The sequence below is a fragment of the Mastigoproctus giganteus genome, chromosome 14 (assembly GCF_048544385.1).
Source record: "Mastigoproctus giganteus isolate SK-2022 chromosome 14, ASM4854438v1, whole genome shotgun sequence".
Taxonomy (NCBI): Eukaryota; Metazoa; Arthropoda; class Arachnida; order Uropygi; family Thelyphonidae; genus Mastigoproctus; species Mastigoproctus giganteus.
Genome location: NC_143588.1, coordinates 86,509,306 through 86,529,449, shown reverse-complemented (window position 1 = coordinate 86,529,449; position 20,144 = coordinate 86,509,306). Strand labels below are relative to the sequence as shown.

At 39.5% G+C, this 20,144-nt stretch overlaps 1 protein-coding gene across 1 annotated transcript in view; it reads right to left on the bottom strand.

Moving 5' to 3' along the window:
- LOC150075318 (structural maintenance of chromosomes flexible hinge domain-containing protein 1-like) overlaps positions 1-20,144 on the bottom strand; it is a 736,477-nt gene that overhangs the window by 108,812 nt on the left and 607,521 nt on the right. Inside the window, exons 42-43 of the mRNA XM_090388445.1 lie at positions 18,160-18,242; positions 10,482-10,601 (exon numbers count right to left, since the gene is read on the bottom strand). Of these exons, the coding sequence (XP_090244571.1) occupies positions 10,482-10,601; positions 18,160-18,242 (203 nt within the window). The remainder of the gene's footprint in view (positions 1-10,481; positions 10,602-18,159; positions 18,243-20,144) is intronic.

Here is a 20,144-nt window from a genome sequence, read left to right as displayed (position 1 = left end):
AACAAACCCACAACCCATATCCCCCCCCCTACAATTACCCTCCACAAAAAACACCCCACCCCCCCCCAACACACCCCCACATATCCCCACCATCACCCCAACACACCCACTCCACCCTACACTCAATCCACACAATCCTAAATCCCTCCCAAAACAAAAAAAAACAAACACCACACCACCCACAACCAAACCCCCAACCCAAACAAACATCAAAACAACAATCAACCCACCACACCATTTATCCCACCCCCCCTAATTCCCCACACCCCCACCCCACCCATAAATCTCCCCATCATCCCAACCTCATTCAACACATCCTACACCCATAAAAAAAAAAAAACTTCTCCAACTCCCCACCTTCCCACAATACCTTTCACATATTATTACAACCATCCAAACATCACCAATACAAATTATTACCTTTCCACTCCCCCCCCTTAACACCACCTCCTCCTCATATCCAACATAATCATCACATCCCTCATTACACTCTATCATACACCCATCACACACATCAACCCCATAAATCCCAAATTCACTCAACCCAACTTAAACAAAACTACCATTCACAACTAACCCCCTATAAATCCACACAAAACCAACAATCCCACACTATCCACTTCCTAAAACCTCACTTCTCCACACACCCACCACCCCACCAACACCACCACACACCCCACCCACCACCCTTTCTACACCTAATTATTATCCAACACTCCAAACAACACCCACACATATATCATATATCCCACACAACATTAACCTCCTCACATAAACCACTCTCAATTCAACCTTCTCCACACACCTACCATCATACTATTCCCTATCATCACATAATCTCACATAAATTAATACCCCTCCCATTTACCCCATCCACCTCCATCACAACTATAAATAAACTAACTACAATACTCACACTACAATCCACAACCTCCACGTCTCAAACCACACACCAACAACACCCACAACCACACACCCACAACCACACCTAATCACAAACCACCACAACTCAACCCAACACACAACTTAACCCATCCTAATCCAATCAACAAACAACCACAACCTCCACAACCACAAAACCTCTTCCAACAAATAACCCCAACACAACAACCTCCAACACCCACCAAAACAACACAACTAATAATCAACTCACACACCTTCAACCATACAAATCAATAATTACCCATAATCTGAACTCTTCAAAACACACGGACATCTAAAAAGCAGACACTAGTCTCAACTAAAGGTGCATTTGTTGTTATTATTTGGTTTTAGGAGCATATAGCAACTAAGGCCATCTTGCTACTGGGAGATATGGGTGACATTCCTTGACCTATCCGCAATCCCTCGTTATTGCGGTCCATGGCACGACCCCCGGTCTAATCAAGAGGCATGTGCTACGCACTGCGGCTCCTGCCCACTTGGCTACGGAGGTGCCTGGCTGCTAAGCTCTGTAACCCACAATACTTAGACTATCCATACGTACCCTTTACCACAATCCAAGCCCCAAGGATTCCAGTCTTTGAATCTTCAAGGAAACTCAGTCTTTTTATCAGATGACCTCCACTACATGGACACAGAATCCAAATCACTCTCTACTACTACATTATACAGTGGAATTATGACCTCCCCATCTTTACTGGCCATCTTTTTTTTCACTGCTCAGAGAACATCATATCATAACTCCCAGATCCCTTTACTTCCTCTACTGTTTTTAATTCAATCACACACCAAGTGTTTTAAGTTATTTTGGGGTTGCTATTCCCCACATTTAAGACCTTGCATTTTGCTGCATTAAAACACAGCTGCCATTTTTCTGAACATTCTTGAAGCCTGTTCAAGTTATACTGAAGGAGTGTTGCTTGGCACTGATCATTAACGACTGTCCCAATCTTTACATTGTTTGCAAATTTTGACATCATGTCTTCTATCCCTTCATCAATGTCGTTTACAGAAATCAGAAACAACAGTGGTCCAAGAACCAATCCTTGAAGGACCCAATTCTGATATCACACCAATTGAAGCATATCCATTAATCACAACCTCTGCAGCTGCCCTGCAATCCATATTAGAATCTTTACAGTAATCCCAACCTGTTCCAGCTTATATAGTAACTTCATTAGGGGCGGAGTCAAATGCCTTGCTATGTTATAGGATGAATGACTGTAATGAGTAAAGTGAACAACTATATAGACACAGAGCATGGGCCAGCAAATCACAATGTCTTATAATGGGATATTTTAATTTTCCGGATATTGACTGGAACTTGTGGGTTAGTCACTCACACAGTAGCAGAGATTTGCTGGATGACTGTTTTTACTAGAGCAGCATGTTAGAGAGGCAACAAAAGAAAGCTCTTGATCTGATTACCAGCAGTGACTCATTACACATTAAGAATATATAGATGAAGGAACCACTAGACAGAAATGATCATAATATACTGATGTGAGATATACTTAAAGATATAACTACAAACAGGAGTAAGGGGAAGGGATTTTGCTTTCAGTGGGAACAACTGATGATTTTACCAACTACATTTTCTAAATGGGAGGCATTCAGGGAAGTAATCAGTGAAGCTACTAAACTTTTTACACTAACTAAGAGATTCAGTTTAAAGTTCAGATCTAAACGGATGTCAGATGAACTGATGAGAATAGTGGCAGAGAAGAAAAATAAATGCTTACAAATTACAAATTAGCAAGGGGGCATTTATTTGCATTTTTTTTTTTTTTTGTACTATTACTATGTACACCATTTGGCATCTCTCATATTGTGGAATTATACTTCATAACTCGGTTAGCATGATTGCAGCACCGGGATACCTACCCACTCACCGAAGATAGGCCAATAAGCCTTGAAATGGTGCTGTATGGGTGGTGGTAACCTCCAAGAATAAGTAATAATAATCTTCCTCATCGGTGAAGCATTACTTACTCGAGATAGTGCAATATCATGGTACCTTGTTGTGAAAGTAGTCACAATATGAGATACAATTAACTTGATGCCTTTTACAGTACTGTTGTAGTTCACTACTACAAACAAAATATTGTGTATATACACTGGCACTTCTGTAATTATATGCAACAAAACATTAACACAAGGTGTGTCTGAAAAGTTTTAGAGCTGATTTTTTTTTAAACAACACCACTAGCACCAGTCATAAGCCACTGTTGAAACTATTCACTATCAAGCCTGAACTGGCTCTGTGCCAAGCTTCATCAGTGTGCACAAAGGCATTCTACTGGAAAGTCATGTTTAAGTTGGTTCAGCAAAATCACATTGCCATGGATTCAAGGACCAAGCAGAGTGGAGATTTAAAATTTTATTTTAAAGCCAGAAAAGGTGCAACTGAAAACAGTTGCAATGATGAGTGCAGCTTATGGACATGAAGCACAATCATGTTCCAACATTTTTTGCTGGTATGGGTGATTCCGTGAAGGGTGGGAAGATGTTCAGTTCGATGCACGGAGTGGTCACCCATCCCAGTCTCATATGGATTCAACTACTGAAAAACTTCAGCAGCTGTTAACAGAAGATCATTGCCTGTCCCTCTAAATGATAGCAGATCAGCTTCATATCAGCAAGGATACCATGCATTGGACCGTTGTCGAAGATTTGAAAAATGGAAATGCTAGTACTTTTTACTGCATGCACTAATGGCAGAACAGAAGGTGGAATGAGTTTCTGCATGTCAAGATTTGATTGAGATGGCAGATGGTGATCCACACTTTTTTTTTTTTTTTAAATAACAACTGGTAATGAATCCATGTGTTCTGTGTACAAATCGAAACAAAAAGACAATCTGCTGCGTGGGCTGGAGAAAATTCACCAAGTCCGAAGAAACTCTGGCTCCAAAAGTCTTAAACCAAAATGATGGTGATTTTTTTTAATTGGCAGGGAGTTGTGCACAAAGAATTTCTACTGGAAGGACAGACAGTCAACTCTGAATTTTACAGAGTAGCAATGGACAGACTGTTGAAAACAATTTGCCGTGTTAGGCCAGATGTGGCCAACTCGAGTGAGTGGTTCTTGCCTCACAACAATGCACCTTCACACAACATGACCATTGTCAAGCAGTTTCTTGCGTGGAAGGGCACTGACAGTGCTTCACTTCACCACCCCCCAATTTTTCAATTTGAACCTGCTGATTATTTTCTGTTCCCCAAAGTAAAATCCCATCTGAAGTGGTACCATTTTGACAGAATTTCAGAGATCCAAACCATAGAGCTATCTGGAAGATGTACAACCATGCAATGAGGGGTACTGAGTTATGAGGGATGTACTTTAAAGATTAAAGGATATAAGATTAAATAAGATTAAAGGATATTAAAGGATTAAAGGACACAGATATAAGGGATGCAGAACTGCAATTTGGGGAGTACAACGTCTACAGAAAGGATAGACAGGATAGGAAGGGAGGAGGGGTTATGTTATTAGTTAAGAAACACATAAAAACCAAGGAAGTGAAGCCAGTCGACATCGCTGGACAGTGCAGTGTGGAGTCAGTTTGGTGTGACATAAACATTGGGAGATCAAAATTGAGAGTAGGAGTGAGCTATAGGCCTAATGACTCTGATGAGTATAATAAGGAACTGTACAGGGAAATAGAGTGGGCCAGTAAATCAGAGTGTCTTATAATGGGAGATTTTAATTTCCCAGATATTGACTGGAATTTGGGGGCTGGTTACTCACACACTAGCAGGACTTTTGTGGATTTATTGGATGATTGTTTTCTACATCAGCATGTTCGGGAGGCAACTAGAGGGAGTAATACTCTTGATTTGATTATCAGCAGTGATTCTTCATGCATTAAGAATCTGCAGATAAATGAACCACTAGGTGGCAGTGATCACAGTGTGCTGAAGTGGGATTTACTCAAAGAGGTAACTACCATTAGGGGTAAAGGGAAGGGTTATTGCTTCCGTAAAGGCGACTATGATGGACTGAGACAGTATTTAAATTCTATACAGTGGGACCAACTGATGATGTTACCAACAGCAAATTCAAAATGGGAAGCATTCAAAGAACTTATCTTGGAAGCTACTAGGCTTTACATACCAACTAAGAAATATTGTTCAAGGTTTAGGCCAAAATGGATGTCAGATGAACTAATGAGGCATATGGCAGAGAAGAAAAATGCATGGGATACATACAAATTAACACATGACACAGAAGCCTATGACAGATACAAGTTGATATGCAACCAAGTTACAAAGGAGGTTAGGCAGGCGAAGGCAGATTACGAGAAATTCTTGGCAAGGGATGCAAAGAAAAACAGCAAAGAATTCTTTACTTATGTAAACTCTAGAAGGAAGGGGGTGAATCAGATTGGTCCACTTGATATTGATGGGTCAAGTGTTGATGATCCTGCTCAGGTAGCTAACAAACTAAATGAATATTTTGCATCGACATTCACACATGAGGAGTTATTCAGCGAGGGGAATGCCAGAGGTGTATTCAACTCTAGCAGTAAGCTACAGAATCTTGAAATAACTGGGAGTAAAGTGGAGGAGAAACTGTTGAAGATAAACACAAGAAAGGCACCCGGGGTGGATGGGATCTATCCAGTTATATTAAAGGAGGCAGCAAAGGAAGTAAGCAAACCCTTAGCCATAATTATGAGAGCTTCCTTGGACTCAGGGGAGGTACCCATAGACTGGAAATGTGCAAATGTGACCCCAAGTCACAAAGGAGGATCAAAGGCTGACACAAGTAATTATAGACCTGTGAGCTTAACTTCTGTTCCAGGAAAATTAATGGAGGCACTGGTTAAAGAAGCACTGCAGGATCATTTAGACAAGACTTCAGTTATAGCTCAGACACAGCATGGTTTTGTTAAGGGGAAGTCTTGCCTGTCCAACTTGATTGGATACTATGATGCAGTCACAAAAGAACTGGATGCAGGGAATAACTTTGATATTATATACTTGGATCTTAGAAAGGCTTTTGATACTGTTGCACATGGAAGATTGCTACACAAATTGGAGCAGTGTGACATTGGAGGCAAATTGCTGCTATGGATAAAGGGGTGGTTGAGGGGGAGAAGACAGAGAGTGGTAATCAATGGACACTGCTCATCGTGGACTGATGTTATTAGTGGAGTCCTCAGGGCTCAGTGTTGGGTCCATTATTGTTTTCTGTATTTATAAATGATATCGATGATGGTATATCGGGCTTAATGTCCAAGTTTGCAGACGATAAAAAGGTTGGCAGGGTTGTCAAGGACACTACTGACACTATGCTGCTGCAACAGGACCTGGAAAGGTTGAGCAGATGGGCTGAGAGGTGGCAAATGAAGTTTTACATTGATAAATGTAAAGTACTACACATGGGAAACAGCAACCCCAGAGCAACGTATCAACTCTGTGGTACTACACTGACAGTGGTAGAGAATGAAAGGGACTTGGGGGTGGTTGTGCAGGCAGATATGAAGTTCTCTGAGCAGTGCAGAAGGGCTGCAAGAGTAGCTCATGGAGTATTGTCAATGATATACAGGAATTTTTCCAGCAGGGATAAGGAGGTGATTATTCCATTGTATAAGGCGATGGTCAGGCCACACCTAGAGTACTGTATACAGGTCTGGAGGCCTCATTTCAAGAAGGATGTAGAGCTGCTGGAACGAGTACAGAGAAGGGCAACAAGATTAGTGAATGGAACAAAGGGGTGCTCTTACGAAGAAAGGCTTAAGTTTTGCAAATTACAGTGTCTGGAGACTAGGCACCAGCGAGGTGATCTGATAGAGGTGTATAAAGCCTTGAATGGTTTAAGCATGCTCAATGCTGATGGGATTCTTCCTCTAGCTCAGAAAAATCACCTGAGAGGGCATAAATTCAAATTGAGGAAAGACAGATGTAGGATAGACGTGCGGAAATTTGCCTTTAGCCAGCGGGTGGTTGGTTGGTGGAACAGACTTCCATCCCTTGTGGTGGAGGTTGATAGCCTAAATAAGTTTAAGGCTCAGCTGGACAGGTATTTTGAACGAACAGAGGGGTGAAGTGGAAGTGGGTTTTTTTTTTTTTTTTTTTTTTGGCTGATGCTGCATAAGCTTGCTTTCTTGCATCAAATGCCTCTACTAATGCTAATGTTAATGCTAAATGATAATAAGTTTTTACCCTTGAGATATTGATTTCTTACGAATGTAGCCTTAAAGACTTTTCGGTACAAACTAGTCTGTGAACAGGTCAATAAGGAGATTAGGCCAGATTAGAAGAAGTCGTTATCTAAGAATGCAAAGAAAAGTAGCAAAGAATTTTTTAATTATGTTAACACCAGAGGGGAAGGGACGAAGACTATTGGCCATTAGATATGAATAGCATAACTAATGGTACTATTTCATTATTACTGTCATCTGTAAAAAAGTTAATACAAATTTTCTTAAAATATCATTTCATTTCTTCCTTTTTTTTTTATTTTTGTGGGTTGGTGGTACAAACAATGTGGGCTGGGTGCAGGTCTAATACAGTGAGCATGCACAGGGCTCTGTTAAAAGGTACTATTTTGGAGAGAAGTTTTATTAGCCAGCTGGAGATTTTCTTGCCTGGTTGGTTCCTTCTTAATTATGAGTTTTACTTGATGTGCATCCTTATAAATCTGCTGTTGAAAAAAAAAAAAAAAAGGAGAATCTCAGTTGTGTGGATTTAATTTTTGTTTAAGGATTACTTCAACTAATTGATGGTTGTCCAGTTATGCTCTTCAACTTTTTTCTTTACTTTGTTTTTAATGCTGATTGTGGAACCTTTGAAATAGGATTGTAAGTTGACTCATACTGGAGAAGCTCTATTTTTCTGCAGTAGTAGGAAGTTTTTAAGATCACCAATGCATTTATTTTGTCAGATTTTGAAATATGGCATGTCACAATCTTACTGTAGATTCTTGATGACAACTCTCCTTTCTCTTTTTGATGACAACTCATTTTGTTCAGGTTGTTGTGAATCTGTAGAAAATTCCTTTATAGCCTGAGTTATTAAGAATTTTGAGTAGCCATCAAGATGATGGAATCTCTGATGCCAGGATCCTGAAACTGTTGAGACCAGTTTACTAGAATAGAAGTGAGCTAAATAGTGTAATGATAGTAGTGGAAGTAGATATGATTTGTTCTGATAAAAGTTTGATGTTGAGATTCATAACTGGGAAAATAAATTTAAAGGAGAAAATTTGAGAGAGAGCACACAAGCAAATGCCTATTAGGGGAGCGATTCTTTTTTCAAAATAACAGCATGTAATTAATCCTTAATTATATACAAGCAACAGGAAAATTATAGATGCCACAATGAAATGCAATAAACCATATTTTAAGGTTTTCCTTCAGTTATATGCTCTAAAGGTACTTGAATTTTATATTTCAATTTAATTCTAATTGTCAATTCCTACGTCATGACCTTCACTCAAACATCAAAAGGAAGCCCTCTCATAAAATCTTAAAGGACTAATGTTTTTTTTTTTACTAACTTTTATGAAAAATTTGTAAATTCTGACAAGTATATGCATTGGTATTATGTCATGCTTTGTCCCATGACCACAGAACAATCAGATAACATGTATTCTTTTTTTGTGCCTTACCCAAAATGGGGTATGCTGAAATTTGGAAAATTTCTTAGTTATGTTTGCTTCAATCATTGGATGCATTGGTACACATCATACACATTTATTCTCATCAAAAGGTTAATTTTTTTGGGCAGAAAAACAGGATTTACTAAGGTGTCAATGGTAGATATGGTTATTTCAAACTAATTTTATTTTCATACAAGAAAAGTGATAACACAATCAAAATTAAAATTACATTTTGGGTGGAACACATATCCAAAAAAGAGAATTAAGAATTGAAATATGCAGTGGATACTGAAGAAGTAGCACGAATCTTCTTCATTGTTAAAATCCATTTTTTTGCCTTTTAAAATTGAATTAACCTATTTATCTGAATTCTATCCTGTTCTTTTTTGAAAAGACTGAAAACATACAGACATTTTGCAGTATTATATGAGAAAAAGTGAGATAGGCAAAACAATTTTAGTTATTCTACCATACTTCAATGATCCACTTGTCCCATGAACAATGGTTATCCAAGCCCATTTTGCTTCAATGTCATCTTTTATCACAATAATGGCTAAAATAGCATTGATCTGAAGAGCTGTGAATTGTTTCTGAACTTTCCATGTGAAAGAGAAGAATTTTTTATTCTCAGGTAAAACATGACATTTCGAGAAAGCATTCACAGAAAATAAATGAATCCACATGCAAGTTACACAATAATTAGAATTAAAAAACTAATAATTTAGGACAAAAATCCTTAATAATAATAATAATAATTAAGGCTATGATAATTTTTTATAACCATAATGCAGGTAATGCATAGCATCATTTTGTACACTGCTGTAACAATTTGTACGTACGTACGTACACACACACACACACACACACACACACACACACACACACACACACACACACACACACACACACACACACCACACACGCACACACACACACTGATGTGCTGCAAATGCATTATAGTTAGGAGAATTAACTTAAAACATTTCGGAAAAATTAAACTAATATATAAAGGGGCTTGTAAAATGTTAGCATATTTGTATCGTTAAATAAAACTAAACTATTAGTTGAATTATATTTAAAGTAATTCCAGGAAAATTTGATAAAGAGTGGCAATAAGTCAATGCACTTTTATATATGCTTGGGAATCCCATGTGCCCTGGGCAAACAAATTATGCCTTGCAATTCAGCAGAAGGTATAATTTGTGCTGATTTTTTGCTGAAACAAAGAATGTAACAGCTGTGCAGAGAGGATTTCAGGCTTTTAAAACTCACTGGGCGCTGCAAGAAACAAGGTACTTCATTTACCCCAGCATTTTGAAGAGGAAGGCTGTGTAAAAGAATGAAAATGATCATTTGTTTTCCAGAAAATGTTGAAGCCTTCTAAAGTTGCAATATAGTATAGTACAAGAAAGTCAAAAAGAAAAGGTGGCTCATGAACTTGGAATATCTTGGAGTTTTGTTAAATGAATGCTTTGATTGGATTTGAAGATGTTCCTACAAGATTAGTGCTGCATAAGCTTTCTGAAAATGATAAGCAGAGAAGATGTCAATTCACTGCATATAAAGACCGATATACTGTGAATCAGTGTTTTTAAATTGCAGCTGATTTAGCAGCATTACACTTGACTTTGCAATGTGTGTATCAGTATACAAATGCATTAATCTAGAATCCCGCATCAATAAATTGATAGGTCTGTATTTACAAAACATAATACAAACTAGAATGAAATTCAGAAGAAAAGTAAACTTGTTAAAAAATCATAAGATCCCCAGAAATCTTTCAAACAAACTGAAAAATTCATTAGGCACAAAACTAATGTTGTCTACGAACTTTAGTAAAGCTTAACTTTTATTTAGATTAACTGGACACTAGAATCAACTAGCACATATCGCTTTTGATCACAGTATTGCAATTTGAATATAACTTTTACCTTGTCTAAGACATTAGGCTCATCTGGTGCAGGAGGAATGCTACACACTCTCCGCTTCATTTTTTCCGCTTTCAACCTATTCTGGGTACATTTTTCTATTGCATTCTTGACCTGATTTAGCTAAAATATAAAAATTCCCAAAATGATTATTCTAATTCAAATTTCATAAAGGAATACTTCATTCTTCTACTTTTAAATACATTACCTGGAAAAAGAAAATAATTGCTGTTTAGTTTATTAAAACTAAGAATTCTTTTCTGGCAGAGGGCTTGACATAGTTATACTTTATAGCATATTCACTGCTGACTATACACCAATGCACCAAAACATTATGACCAGCGAGTCACTAAGCAAATCGAAGCAATTGCAGTTGAACTACAGTTCGTGCATGGGTCGAGACACAAACCCTGATACTGAGCTCGGTTAATCAGTGTTACTCTTGTTCTTCAGATGGGAAAGGCAGTGGGACTTAAGTGAGTTTGACAAAGGCAAAATTGTAATGGCCAGATGACTGAGTCAGAGCATATCTGAAATGGCACGGTTGGTGGGGTGCTCATGGTCAGCCATGGTTAGTACCCACTGAAAGTGGTCTGAGGAGGGGAAACCCACGAATCGCCGGGGAGGTGTTGGACGACCAAGGCTCATCGAGGTGAGCAAAGGCTCTCCCAGATGGTAGATGGCAACAGAAGGGCAACTGTGGTGCAACTCACTGGTAATTGGAATGCTGGTGACAGGAGTAATGTGTCACAACACACAGTACATTGAACATTGCTGAAAATGGGGCTACGTAGCTGCAGGCCGCTCTGAGTGCCCATTCTAATCACGGTTCACCATGACAGTGTCTACGCGAGCATCGAAACTGCACCTTGAGTGACTGGATGAAGGTTGCCCGGTCCAAAGAATCACATTTCCTGTTGCACCATGTGGACGGCCAGGTACGCGTGCATCATTTACCTGGGGAAGTGATGGCGTTTGGATGCACCATGGGACGAAAACAAGCGAGGCAGTTGGTACCAGATACCACAAGACACATTTAGAAACCTTGTAGCATCCATGCTCCGCTGGGTAAGAGCTGTTTTGTCTGCACATGGAGGACCAACATCGTATTACTTAGGTGGTCGTAATGTTTTGGCTCATCGGTGTATTTAAGAGAGTTTATCCAATGTGCTATAATTTTTGGAATGTCAAGAAAAACAACATTTTGAAAATTTGTAAATAATAGTGAAAAGTAATAAAAGTTTGGAATTCGTAGCTAAAAGCAAACACTTACTTTTGGGCTGAGCTGTAAACCAGGAAAAAACCACAGAATTTTATCAAAACTTTATTCCATAAACATAAACTGACCTCAATATAAGCCAAGATCAAATAAAACTGTATGCCAAGTCTATAAACAAAAATCAAGCTGGTCCTTCAGGCTGTTGCGCACATTCTCTCAGATAGGCCAGACAAGCTGTGCTTGCTACCTGGAAGTCTAAAACGCCGATGGAACTAATAATCGGGTGACACTCAAGTCAAGTGGACCCAATTTCGGCGAAGTCTGGATGGTCTGTGACAGCCAAATCCTCTGCTTGCACTTTCACGATGGTGGAACTGTTAGTAATCCTGAGTATAACCCCCATGCACATGCACACTGTGAGTGACCAACCAGGTGTGAAACAATGAAAGCAGGGGTCAAGGTGTGGCGCCCATACCACATGGGGGAATGCCACCCCTCTGTTACCAGGCAATACTAGGTCGTAGATGACTCTCATCAACAGGTGCAATACTATCGTTTTGCTTATTGGAGGCTTGAAGAGGTGGAACCCAAGTTTAGTCTCCAGAGCTTAGTTCCAATCAACAAATGCAAAGTACTGCATATGGTTCCTTGACAGTATGACTGATGTCATTTAAGGTTATGATGATCACCATGGCGAGATCCAAACTTCCTTACATTTCGAGGGTAGAGCTCTAAAACTGTACTCCCAGGCTGGCCACTAGTTAGTACATCGGACCGAACTGATTGGTAATTCACTAGGAGACTTCCGGATTTAGCTAGTGTATAATCTTGTTATCTCTACTCTGCCAGATAGTGACTGGATGGAGTCCGAGTAGTGTGTATGCGGAAGGCATTGACGAGGCCATGTTATGTCAAGGATCTGGGTATATTCTTACTGTGTGTATGCCATTATTATTATTAGCCGTACGGTGCAAGGAAGCCTGAGGCTTATGCTGAACTAGCCCAAAAAAAATTCCTGAGTTACCCTGAGAGAGAGAGAGAGAGAGAGAGAGAGAGAGAGAGAGAGAGAGAGAGAGAGAGAAGTAGAAAGGAATCACCAAGAAAGAGAAGAATGATGATATCCAGATCAGGACTCTGGATGTGTCAAGTCCACACTCACCAGACGTGAGCCCCTGGGGTTTAAAGCAATAAAACCACCCTCCCACTTTTTCTTGCTATTGAATATACCATGAATTGTTAAAATAATAGAGCAAACTCATCTGTGAAAAGGTATAAAACTTCACAAACACTTCCGAGTTCATTTCGCAAATATATGTAGTCTCAGTTCTAATCTCAATAATCTCCATTTCCACTTACAGTCTGCCATACCCCATCTACATTTCCTGACAGAATCTCAGTTATCGGTTGATTCAACCACTGCGCTCAAATTATTCACAGTATGATTCCTTTTGCCTCTAAGGTGGTTGTTGTTGTTGTTTGGCTTTTTAGGAGCATTAGCAACTAAAGCCATATTGCTCCAGGATATGTGGTGATCATTCCCTGACCTTTCCGCATCATCCGTATATGATGGTGACGGGCTCGAACCCCTGGTCTAATCAAGAAGCATGTGCTGCTGCGCACTGCTGCTCCTTCCCACCTGGCTACGGAGGCGCCTGCCTCTAAGAAGGTACTTGTGCTTATGTCCGTTTTGATTCCCTGTCAAACTTGGTAATTTGGAATCGCGTCTTTTTGATCTTCCCTGACCTAAAAGCTCTTTATCTAATATCACTTGGAATTCTTTGACTTCCTCTCATTGCAACTTGACTTTCTTCAGTCCAACTTTCCTAACGGTGAGGTAATTTTCCATGGTCATTTTAATGTTCACAAACTCCAGCTGGCATCCATTTTCTAGTCACACAGACCCAGGTGGTTGAGATGCTGAGGTTGTTTGGCATTACAAGAATGCAAAATGGGATGACCTGCAAGATTTCTTTTCTTTTTTTTCCTTGGTCAGATCACTGTTTCAAAACTTCTGATGTCAACGTTTGCTCAGTTCTTGTTCAGTGAAATTACTCTTGTTGGAATGGAATCCTTTATTCCACACTCCATTTTAAAATATCATCCTTTATCTAAACTGTGGTTTTCCAATAAATGTGCTAAGGCTATTCAAGAGAAGAACGTTGCATATCGTAATTAGCTTGTTTCCAATTCTTCAGTTTCATTTTCAGCCTACACCAAAGCTCGCAACAACTGTAAAGCAGTTATTAATAAGTCCAAACTAGATTTTGAACAGGCTAAGAGTAGAAAACTTGCTTCTTGCCCTAATGACAGCCGAGCATTCTGGTCTCTTGCCAAAGCTATTGGCTGCAATTTTTGCCCATCTCTGGTTCTACCTCTATCAAAACCATATGGTTCTGTTGTGACTTCAGCCAAGGATAAAGCTCACCTGCTAGTATCCCATTTTTTTTCAAACTCACGTATTAATGATCTTGGTAATACACCTCCCACAATTCCCAAACGCTCCATACAATGCCTCCTGTGGTGTTCCGTCAAAAAGGTTTGTCAGAAGGATTTTGAGGAATCTTGGTGCTAAGAGCTTGTTGTTATTTGGTTTTTAGGAGCATTAGCAACTAAGGCCATATTGCTCCGGGGATATGCTGTGGTCATTTCCCAACCTTTCCGCATCTGGTGGTCACGGGCTTGAACCCCGGTCTAATCAAGAAGCATGTGCTACGCACTGCTGCTCCTGTCCACCTGGCTACGGAGGCAACTCGATGCTAAGAAAGCTCCAGGCCCTGATGGTATTTCTCCGCTTGTTCTCAAAACCCGTGCTTCTGAACTTACTCCTGTTCTCTGCCACCTTTTTTCACTTTCTTATTCCAAAGGTGTTTTTCCTTCTGCTTGGAAATTTGCTCATATCCAGCCAGTTCCTAAAAAGGGTGACAAATCTCTCCCATCCAATTATCGTCCCATTGCAATTACTTCTATTCTTTCTAAAGTAATGGAGAAATCAATTAACCGCCAACTCTTAAACTATCTAGAAACCTTCCGTCCGATCAATGATCGCCAGTATGGATTCCGTCGATGTCGATCCAGTGGTGATATTCTGGCTTATGTTACCCATTTATGGAATAATTCAATGGAAAAGTTTGGTGAAACACAAGCAGTTGCTTTTGACATTTTAAAGACTTTAAATCATGTTTGGCATTAAGGTCTTCTAAACAAGCTTCCATCTTATGGTTTGCCAACTGTTTTTTGGAATCGGTAATCCAGTTTTCTCTCTGACCACTCACTGATGGTGATGGCTCTCTGTCTTCCAACTGCTCCACTAATGCTGGTGTCCTGCAAAGTTCAGTTTTTTCGCTCCACTCTTTTCATCTTGTATGTTAATGACCAACTTTGATTGACCAGAAATCATATCCGTAGTTTTGCTGATGATAGCACATTGCATTCCAATTTCCAGTTTGAGAAACCTCGCCCTGCTCAATCATCTTCAACTTCTCGAATATCCGCTACCAATTCCGTAAATGCTGATCTCCAAGTAATTCTCCAGTGGGGCAAAGACAACTTAATTAACTTCAATCCTTCTAAAACTCAGTCCTGTCTTATATCTCGCAAAACGTAGTAGTAGTGGCATGTGATGCAAGGAAGCAAGTGTATGAGCTTATGCAGCATCAGCCAAAAAAAAAAAAAAAATCACACCATTCCCTCCAAATGCCTGTCCAGTTCCTCCTTAAATTTATTTAACCTATCAACTTCCACAACGACAGATGGAAGTTTGTTCCAGCAATTAAACACCCGCTGGCTAAAGGCAAATTTCCGCACATCTATTCTACATCTGTCTTTTCTTAATTTTAATCTATGCCCCCTCAGGTTATATTAACAAGTGGAAGGATCCCATCAGAATTCAGCATGCTCAACCCATTCAAGGCCTTATACACCTCAATCAGATCACCGCGCAGGTGCCTGGTCTCCAGCCACTGCAATTTGCAGAACTTAAGCCTCTCTTGGTAAGAGGATCCCTTCATTCCCCTCACCAATCTTGTTGCCCTTCTCTGTACACGCTCAAGTAAATCTACATCCTTCCTAAAATGAGGCCTCCAGACCTGTACGCAGTACTCAAGGCGTGGCCTGACCATTGCCTTATACAGAGGGACAATCACTTCCTTCTCCCTGCTAGCAAAATTCCTATATATCATTGACAACACCGCACGAGCTGCCCTGGCAGCCTGTCTGCATTGCTCAGAAAACTTCATACCTGACTGCACAATTACTTCCAGATCTTTTTCATTTTCTACCACCTTAAGTGTAGTACCACACAGTTGGTACGTTTCTCTGGGGTTACTTCTACCCAGTACTTTGCATTTATCAAGGTTAAACTTCAGTTGCCACTTCTTAGCCCATCTGCCCAAATTTTCTAGATCCTGTTTCAGTAGCCCACTGCCATTACTGTCATTAACAACCTTGCCAACCTTTGTATCATCTGCAAACTTCGACACTAAGCCTGATATATACCTTCATCAATATCATTGATAAATATAAAAAACAACAGAGGACCCAACACCGAACCCTGTGGGACTCCACTAATAACATTAGTCCACGGAGAACAGCACCCATTGATTACCACCCTCTGTCTTCTCCCACTCAACCATCCTTTTATCCATTGTAGCAACTTACCCTTAATACCATTCTGCTCCAATTTGTACAATAGTCTTCCATGCGCAAAAGTGTCAAAAGCTTTCCTGAAATCCAAATATATGATATCAAAATTATTTGTTGCATCCAGTTCCTTTGCACACATCCTATCAAATTTGTCAGACAAGACTTTCCCTTAACAAACCCATGTTGTGTCTGAATTATTGCTGCTGTCTTGTCTAGATGATCCTGCAATGCATCTTTAACCAGTGACTCCATTATTTTACCCGGAACAGAAGTTAAATTATAACTGGTCTGTAATTACTCGTGTCAACCTTCGATCCCTCTTTGTGAACTGGGGATACATTTGCACATCTCCAGTCCGTGGGGACCTCCCCTTAGTCCAAGTATGCTCTCATAATTATGGCTAAGGGTTTGCTTAGTTGCTTTGCCGCCTCCTTTAACATAACTGGATAGATTCCATCCACCCCAGGTGCCTTTCTTATGTTTAACTTCAACAATTTCTCCTCCACTTTGCTCTCAGTTATTACAAAATCATTAAGCACCCTGCTACAATTTGATAATCTTCTGCCATTTTCAAACCTTAATAACTCCTCATGTTGAATGTAGATGCGAAATACTCATTCAGTTTGTTTGCTATCTGAGCGGGATCATCAACAGTCGAACCATCGATGTCAAGTGGACCAATCAGATTCATCCCCTTCCTTTTAGAGTTTATATAAGTAAAGAAATCCTTGCTGTTTTTCTTAGCATCTTTTGCCAAAGATTTCTCGTCATCTGCCTTCGCCTAACCTCCTTTGTGACCTGATTACAGACTAGCTTATATCTGCCATATGCTTCTGAGTCGCTTGATAATTTATATACATCCCATGCATTTTTCTTCTCTGTCACGAGTCTCATTAGTTCATTTGGTATAATCATGTTGCTATCTTTCTCATACTGACACAGTCAACAAGTTAATCATCTATTCACAAATATCTACCACAACAAGAATAAAATATTACTAACATTTAAATGAGAATTGCAAAAATTCTGTACAGTGTTAACAAGATGCAACTTTAAAACTTTTACAATTGAATGCTAACTCAAACATTATTTTAGTAGTTACAGCTGAAATCATAAAATAATCAACTATCATTCTCTCATGAAATCACTTATAATAATAAACATTCTCCAGGCATAAATAGTAACTTTTGAAAAGCAAGGCTATTTTGTCTGAACAGTGGGTTCAAGTGACATCAAAACACATCTCTTGAGGTAATCCCTTTTCTAAGTTGGCCTTCTGAAATGAATGAATGAATGAACTTATCTCTGTAAGATTTTAGAGGGTTTCTGCATGATTAACCCTATGCTGAAGTGAACAGCAACTAAAAAATATGTCATTACAATTACTCTCAAAACTTCTCTAAAAGATAGACAAGGGATCAACAAGATTATACATCAAGAATTTTCTTGGAGAAGTTTTAAAAAAATACTGGGATGACTTTTTAAACATGTACTTGCAGAATGATTAATTACCTTCATTGCAATTAATGCAAATATTATTATTGCTTGCATGATCTTTGCATTGCATGAAGTACTTTTTTCGCACTAAAACTGAGATGAAGACAGCCACAACACTCAGAAATTGTAGTACTAGCACAGAAGGAACCAGAGAATATGAATGGAACAGACAGCTAGTGAGCTAAATAAAACTATTATCCTTCTAAATTTAATAATGTATCATATCTTATGAAAACGTTTCAAAATAAGTTCATTTTATGAAACACAACATTATAAGCTACCTATATAATATATATATATAAGATTTATAATTACAATACTCACAGTGTTTACAGAATAAGTTAAACCACTTTTTTTGACTTCGTTTCGCCTTTGATTTTCTTCCTTTTCAGCTTTAGTCACATTCTCTAGTAAAAAAAGAAAACACAACTTCAGTTAAAATAATTAATCTTAATTATGAATTTTTATTTTGGTAGGATGTTTTTCTAAATGCGCAAACATACACAAAATGAATTAAAAATTTTTAAAGGTGTTTTAAAAAAAGTAGGTCATTGTTGTTGTTCTTAGCGCTTCATGATGCAAGAGCATCTTTGCTTTGGCTCTTTGTGACCAACTTATGATGGAGAAAAAAGTGGTTAACCAGAATGTCTCAAGACACCATTAGAGTTTGTGTCTACATTAATATGAGGAAGTCAAATGTTTTTGTCATCCTTTTAGGTAGCTGTTTTTGGCATCTAGGTTGCAATGGAAAGGATAACTGTAAGCATAAAGACATATTACTTATATGACCTTACTCATTTTTCTATATTTCTTCTCTCTACTATTTATATCACTAATTTATATATATATACTTTAACAATCTAACATAAACTTACCTATTGTACTTCATAAATTTTTTTTATTATTATTAGCCGTATGGTTTTTAGGAGCATTAGCAACTAAGGCCATATTGCTCTGCGATATGCAGTGGTCATTCCCTGACCTTTCCGCATCCTCCGTATTTAGTGGTGACGGGCTCGAACCTCGGTCTAATCAAGAAGCGTGTTCTACGCACTGCTGCTCCTTCCCACCTGGCTACGGAGGCGCCTCCAGAGAGAGAGAGAGAGAGAGAGAGAGAGAGAGAGAGAGAGAGAGAGAGAGAGAGAGAGAGAGAGATTGACAGAAGTAGAAGGGAATTACCAAGAACGAGAAGAATGATGATATCCAGCTCAGGACCCTGGGTGTGCCAAGCCCATACTCACCAGATGTGAGCTCCTGGGACTCAGTTATTTACTAATCTTCCCTAATACCAATACGTAACACACTAACATAACATACTATACAGGGTGTCTCAAAAATATTGGTACAAACGTTTAGGGGAGGTAGGTAACATCTAAAGGAATGTGAATCGCATAGGAACCCGTAACCGGAAACATCAACGTAAGTTGGTAGACGGTGCTGTTCATCAGTTTGCGAGAAGGAAAATTTCTGGTTTACTCATTCAAGCATCGATATACACACTGTGAGCTGGCAGACATGCACCTAGTGTATGGGTTAGCAGAGGGCAATGGACGAGCCGCTCAACGAATTTATGGAGAACGCTTCCCAGACAGACATGTACTGGACCACCGTTTGTTTGTGCGTGTGCATCAAAATTTGTGTGAGTATGGGTCACTTAGAGGTAGCAGGAGTAGTGTGGGCAGAACACGTTCGACACAAACTCCCACCATGGAAAAAAGTGTCTTGAACGCCATCCAGAATAATACTACTATCAGCACACTTGCCGTTGTCTCTGCCTTGGGAATGTCTTGTTGCAGTGTACAGCGTGTCTAGCACGACAATCCCTTACGTCTCTTTCATCTCCAAAGGGTTCAGTTACTGCTCCCCCAAGATCATCCTGCACATGTGGCTTTTGTGCAGTGGTTTCTCCAAGAAAGTGTTCAAGGCTTAAATTTTCAAGCCTTGTTTTGTTCACGGATGAGGCTTATTTCACTCGGGAAGGCTTATTCAACCAGCACAATCACAATGCTCATGTGTGGGCTCACGAGAACCCACACAGTGTGCGCCCCAATGCGGCACAACATCGCTTCCCAATAAATGTGTGGACAGGTATGGTCAGTGACTGCTTAGTTGGCCCATACCTGTTACCATCCCGGATGAACTCTAAATATCGGATCTTTCTTGAACATGTTCTACCAGGGTTACTTGACAATGTTCCAGCAAGTGTGAGATGCAAATTTGGTTTCAACATGACGGGGTGCCTGCCCATTATGGAAGGTGTGTTCGTGACCATTTAAACAGGCGTTATGGGCGTCGATGGATTGGCCGTG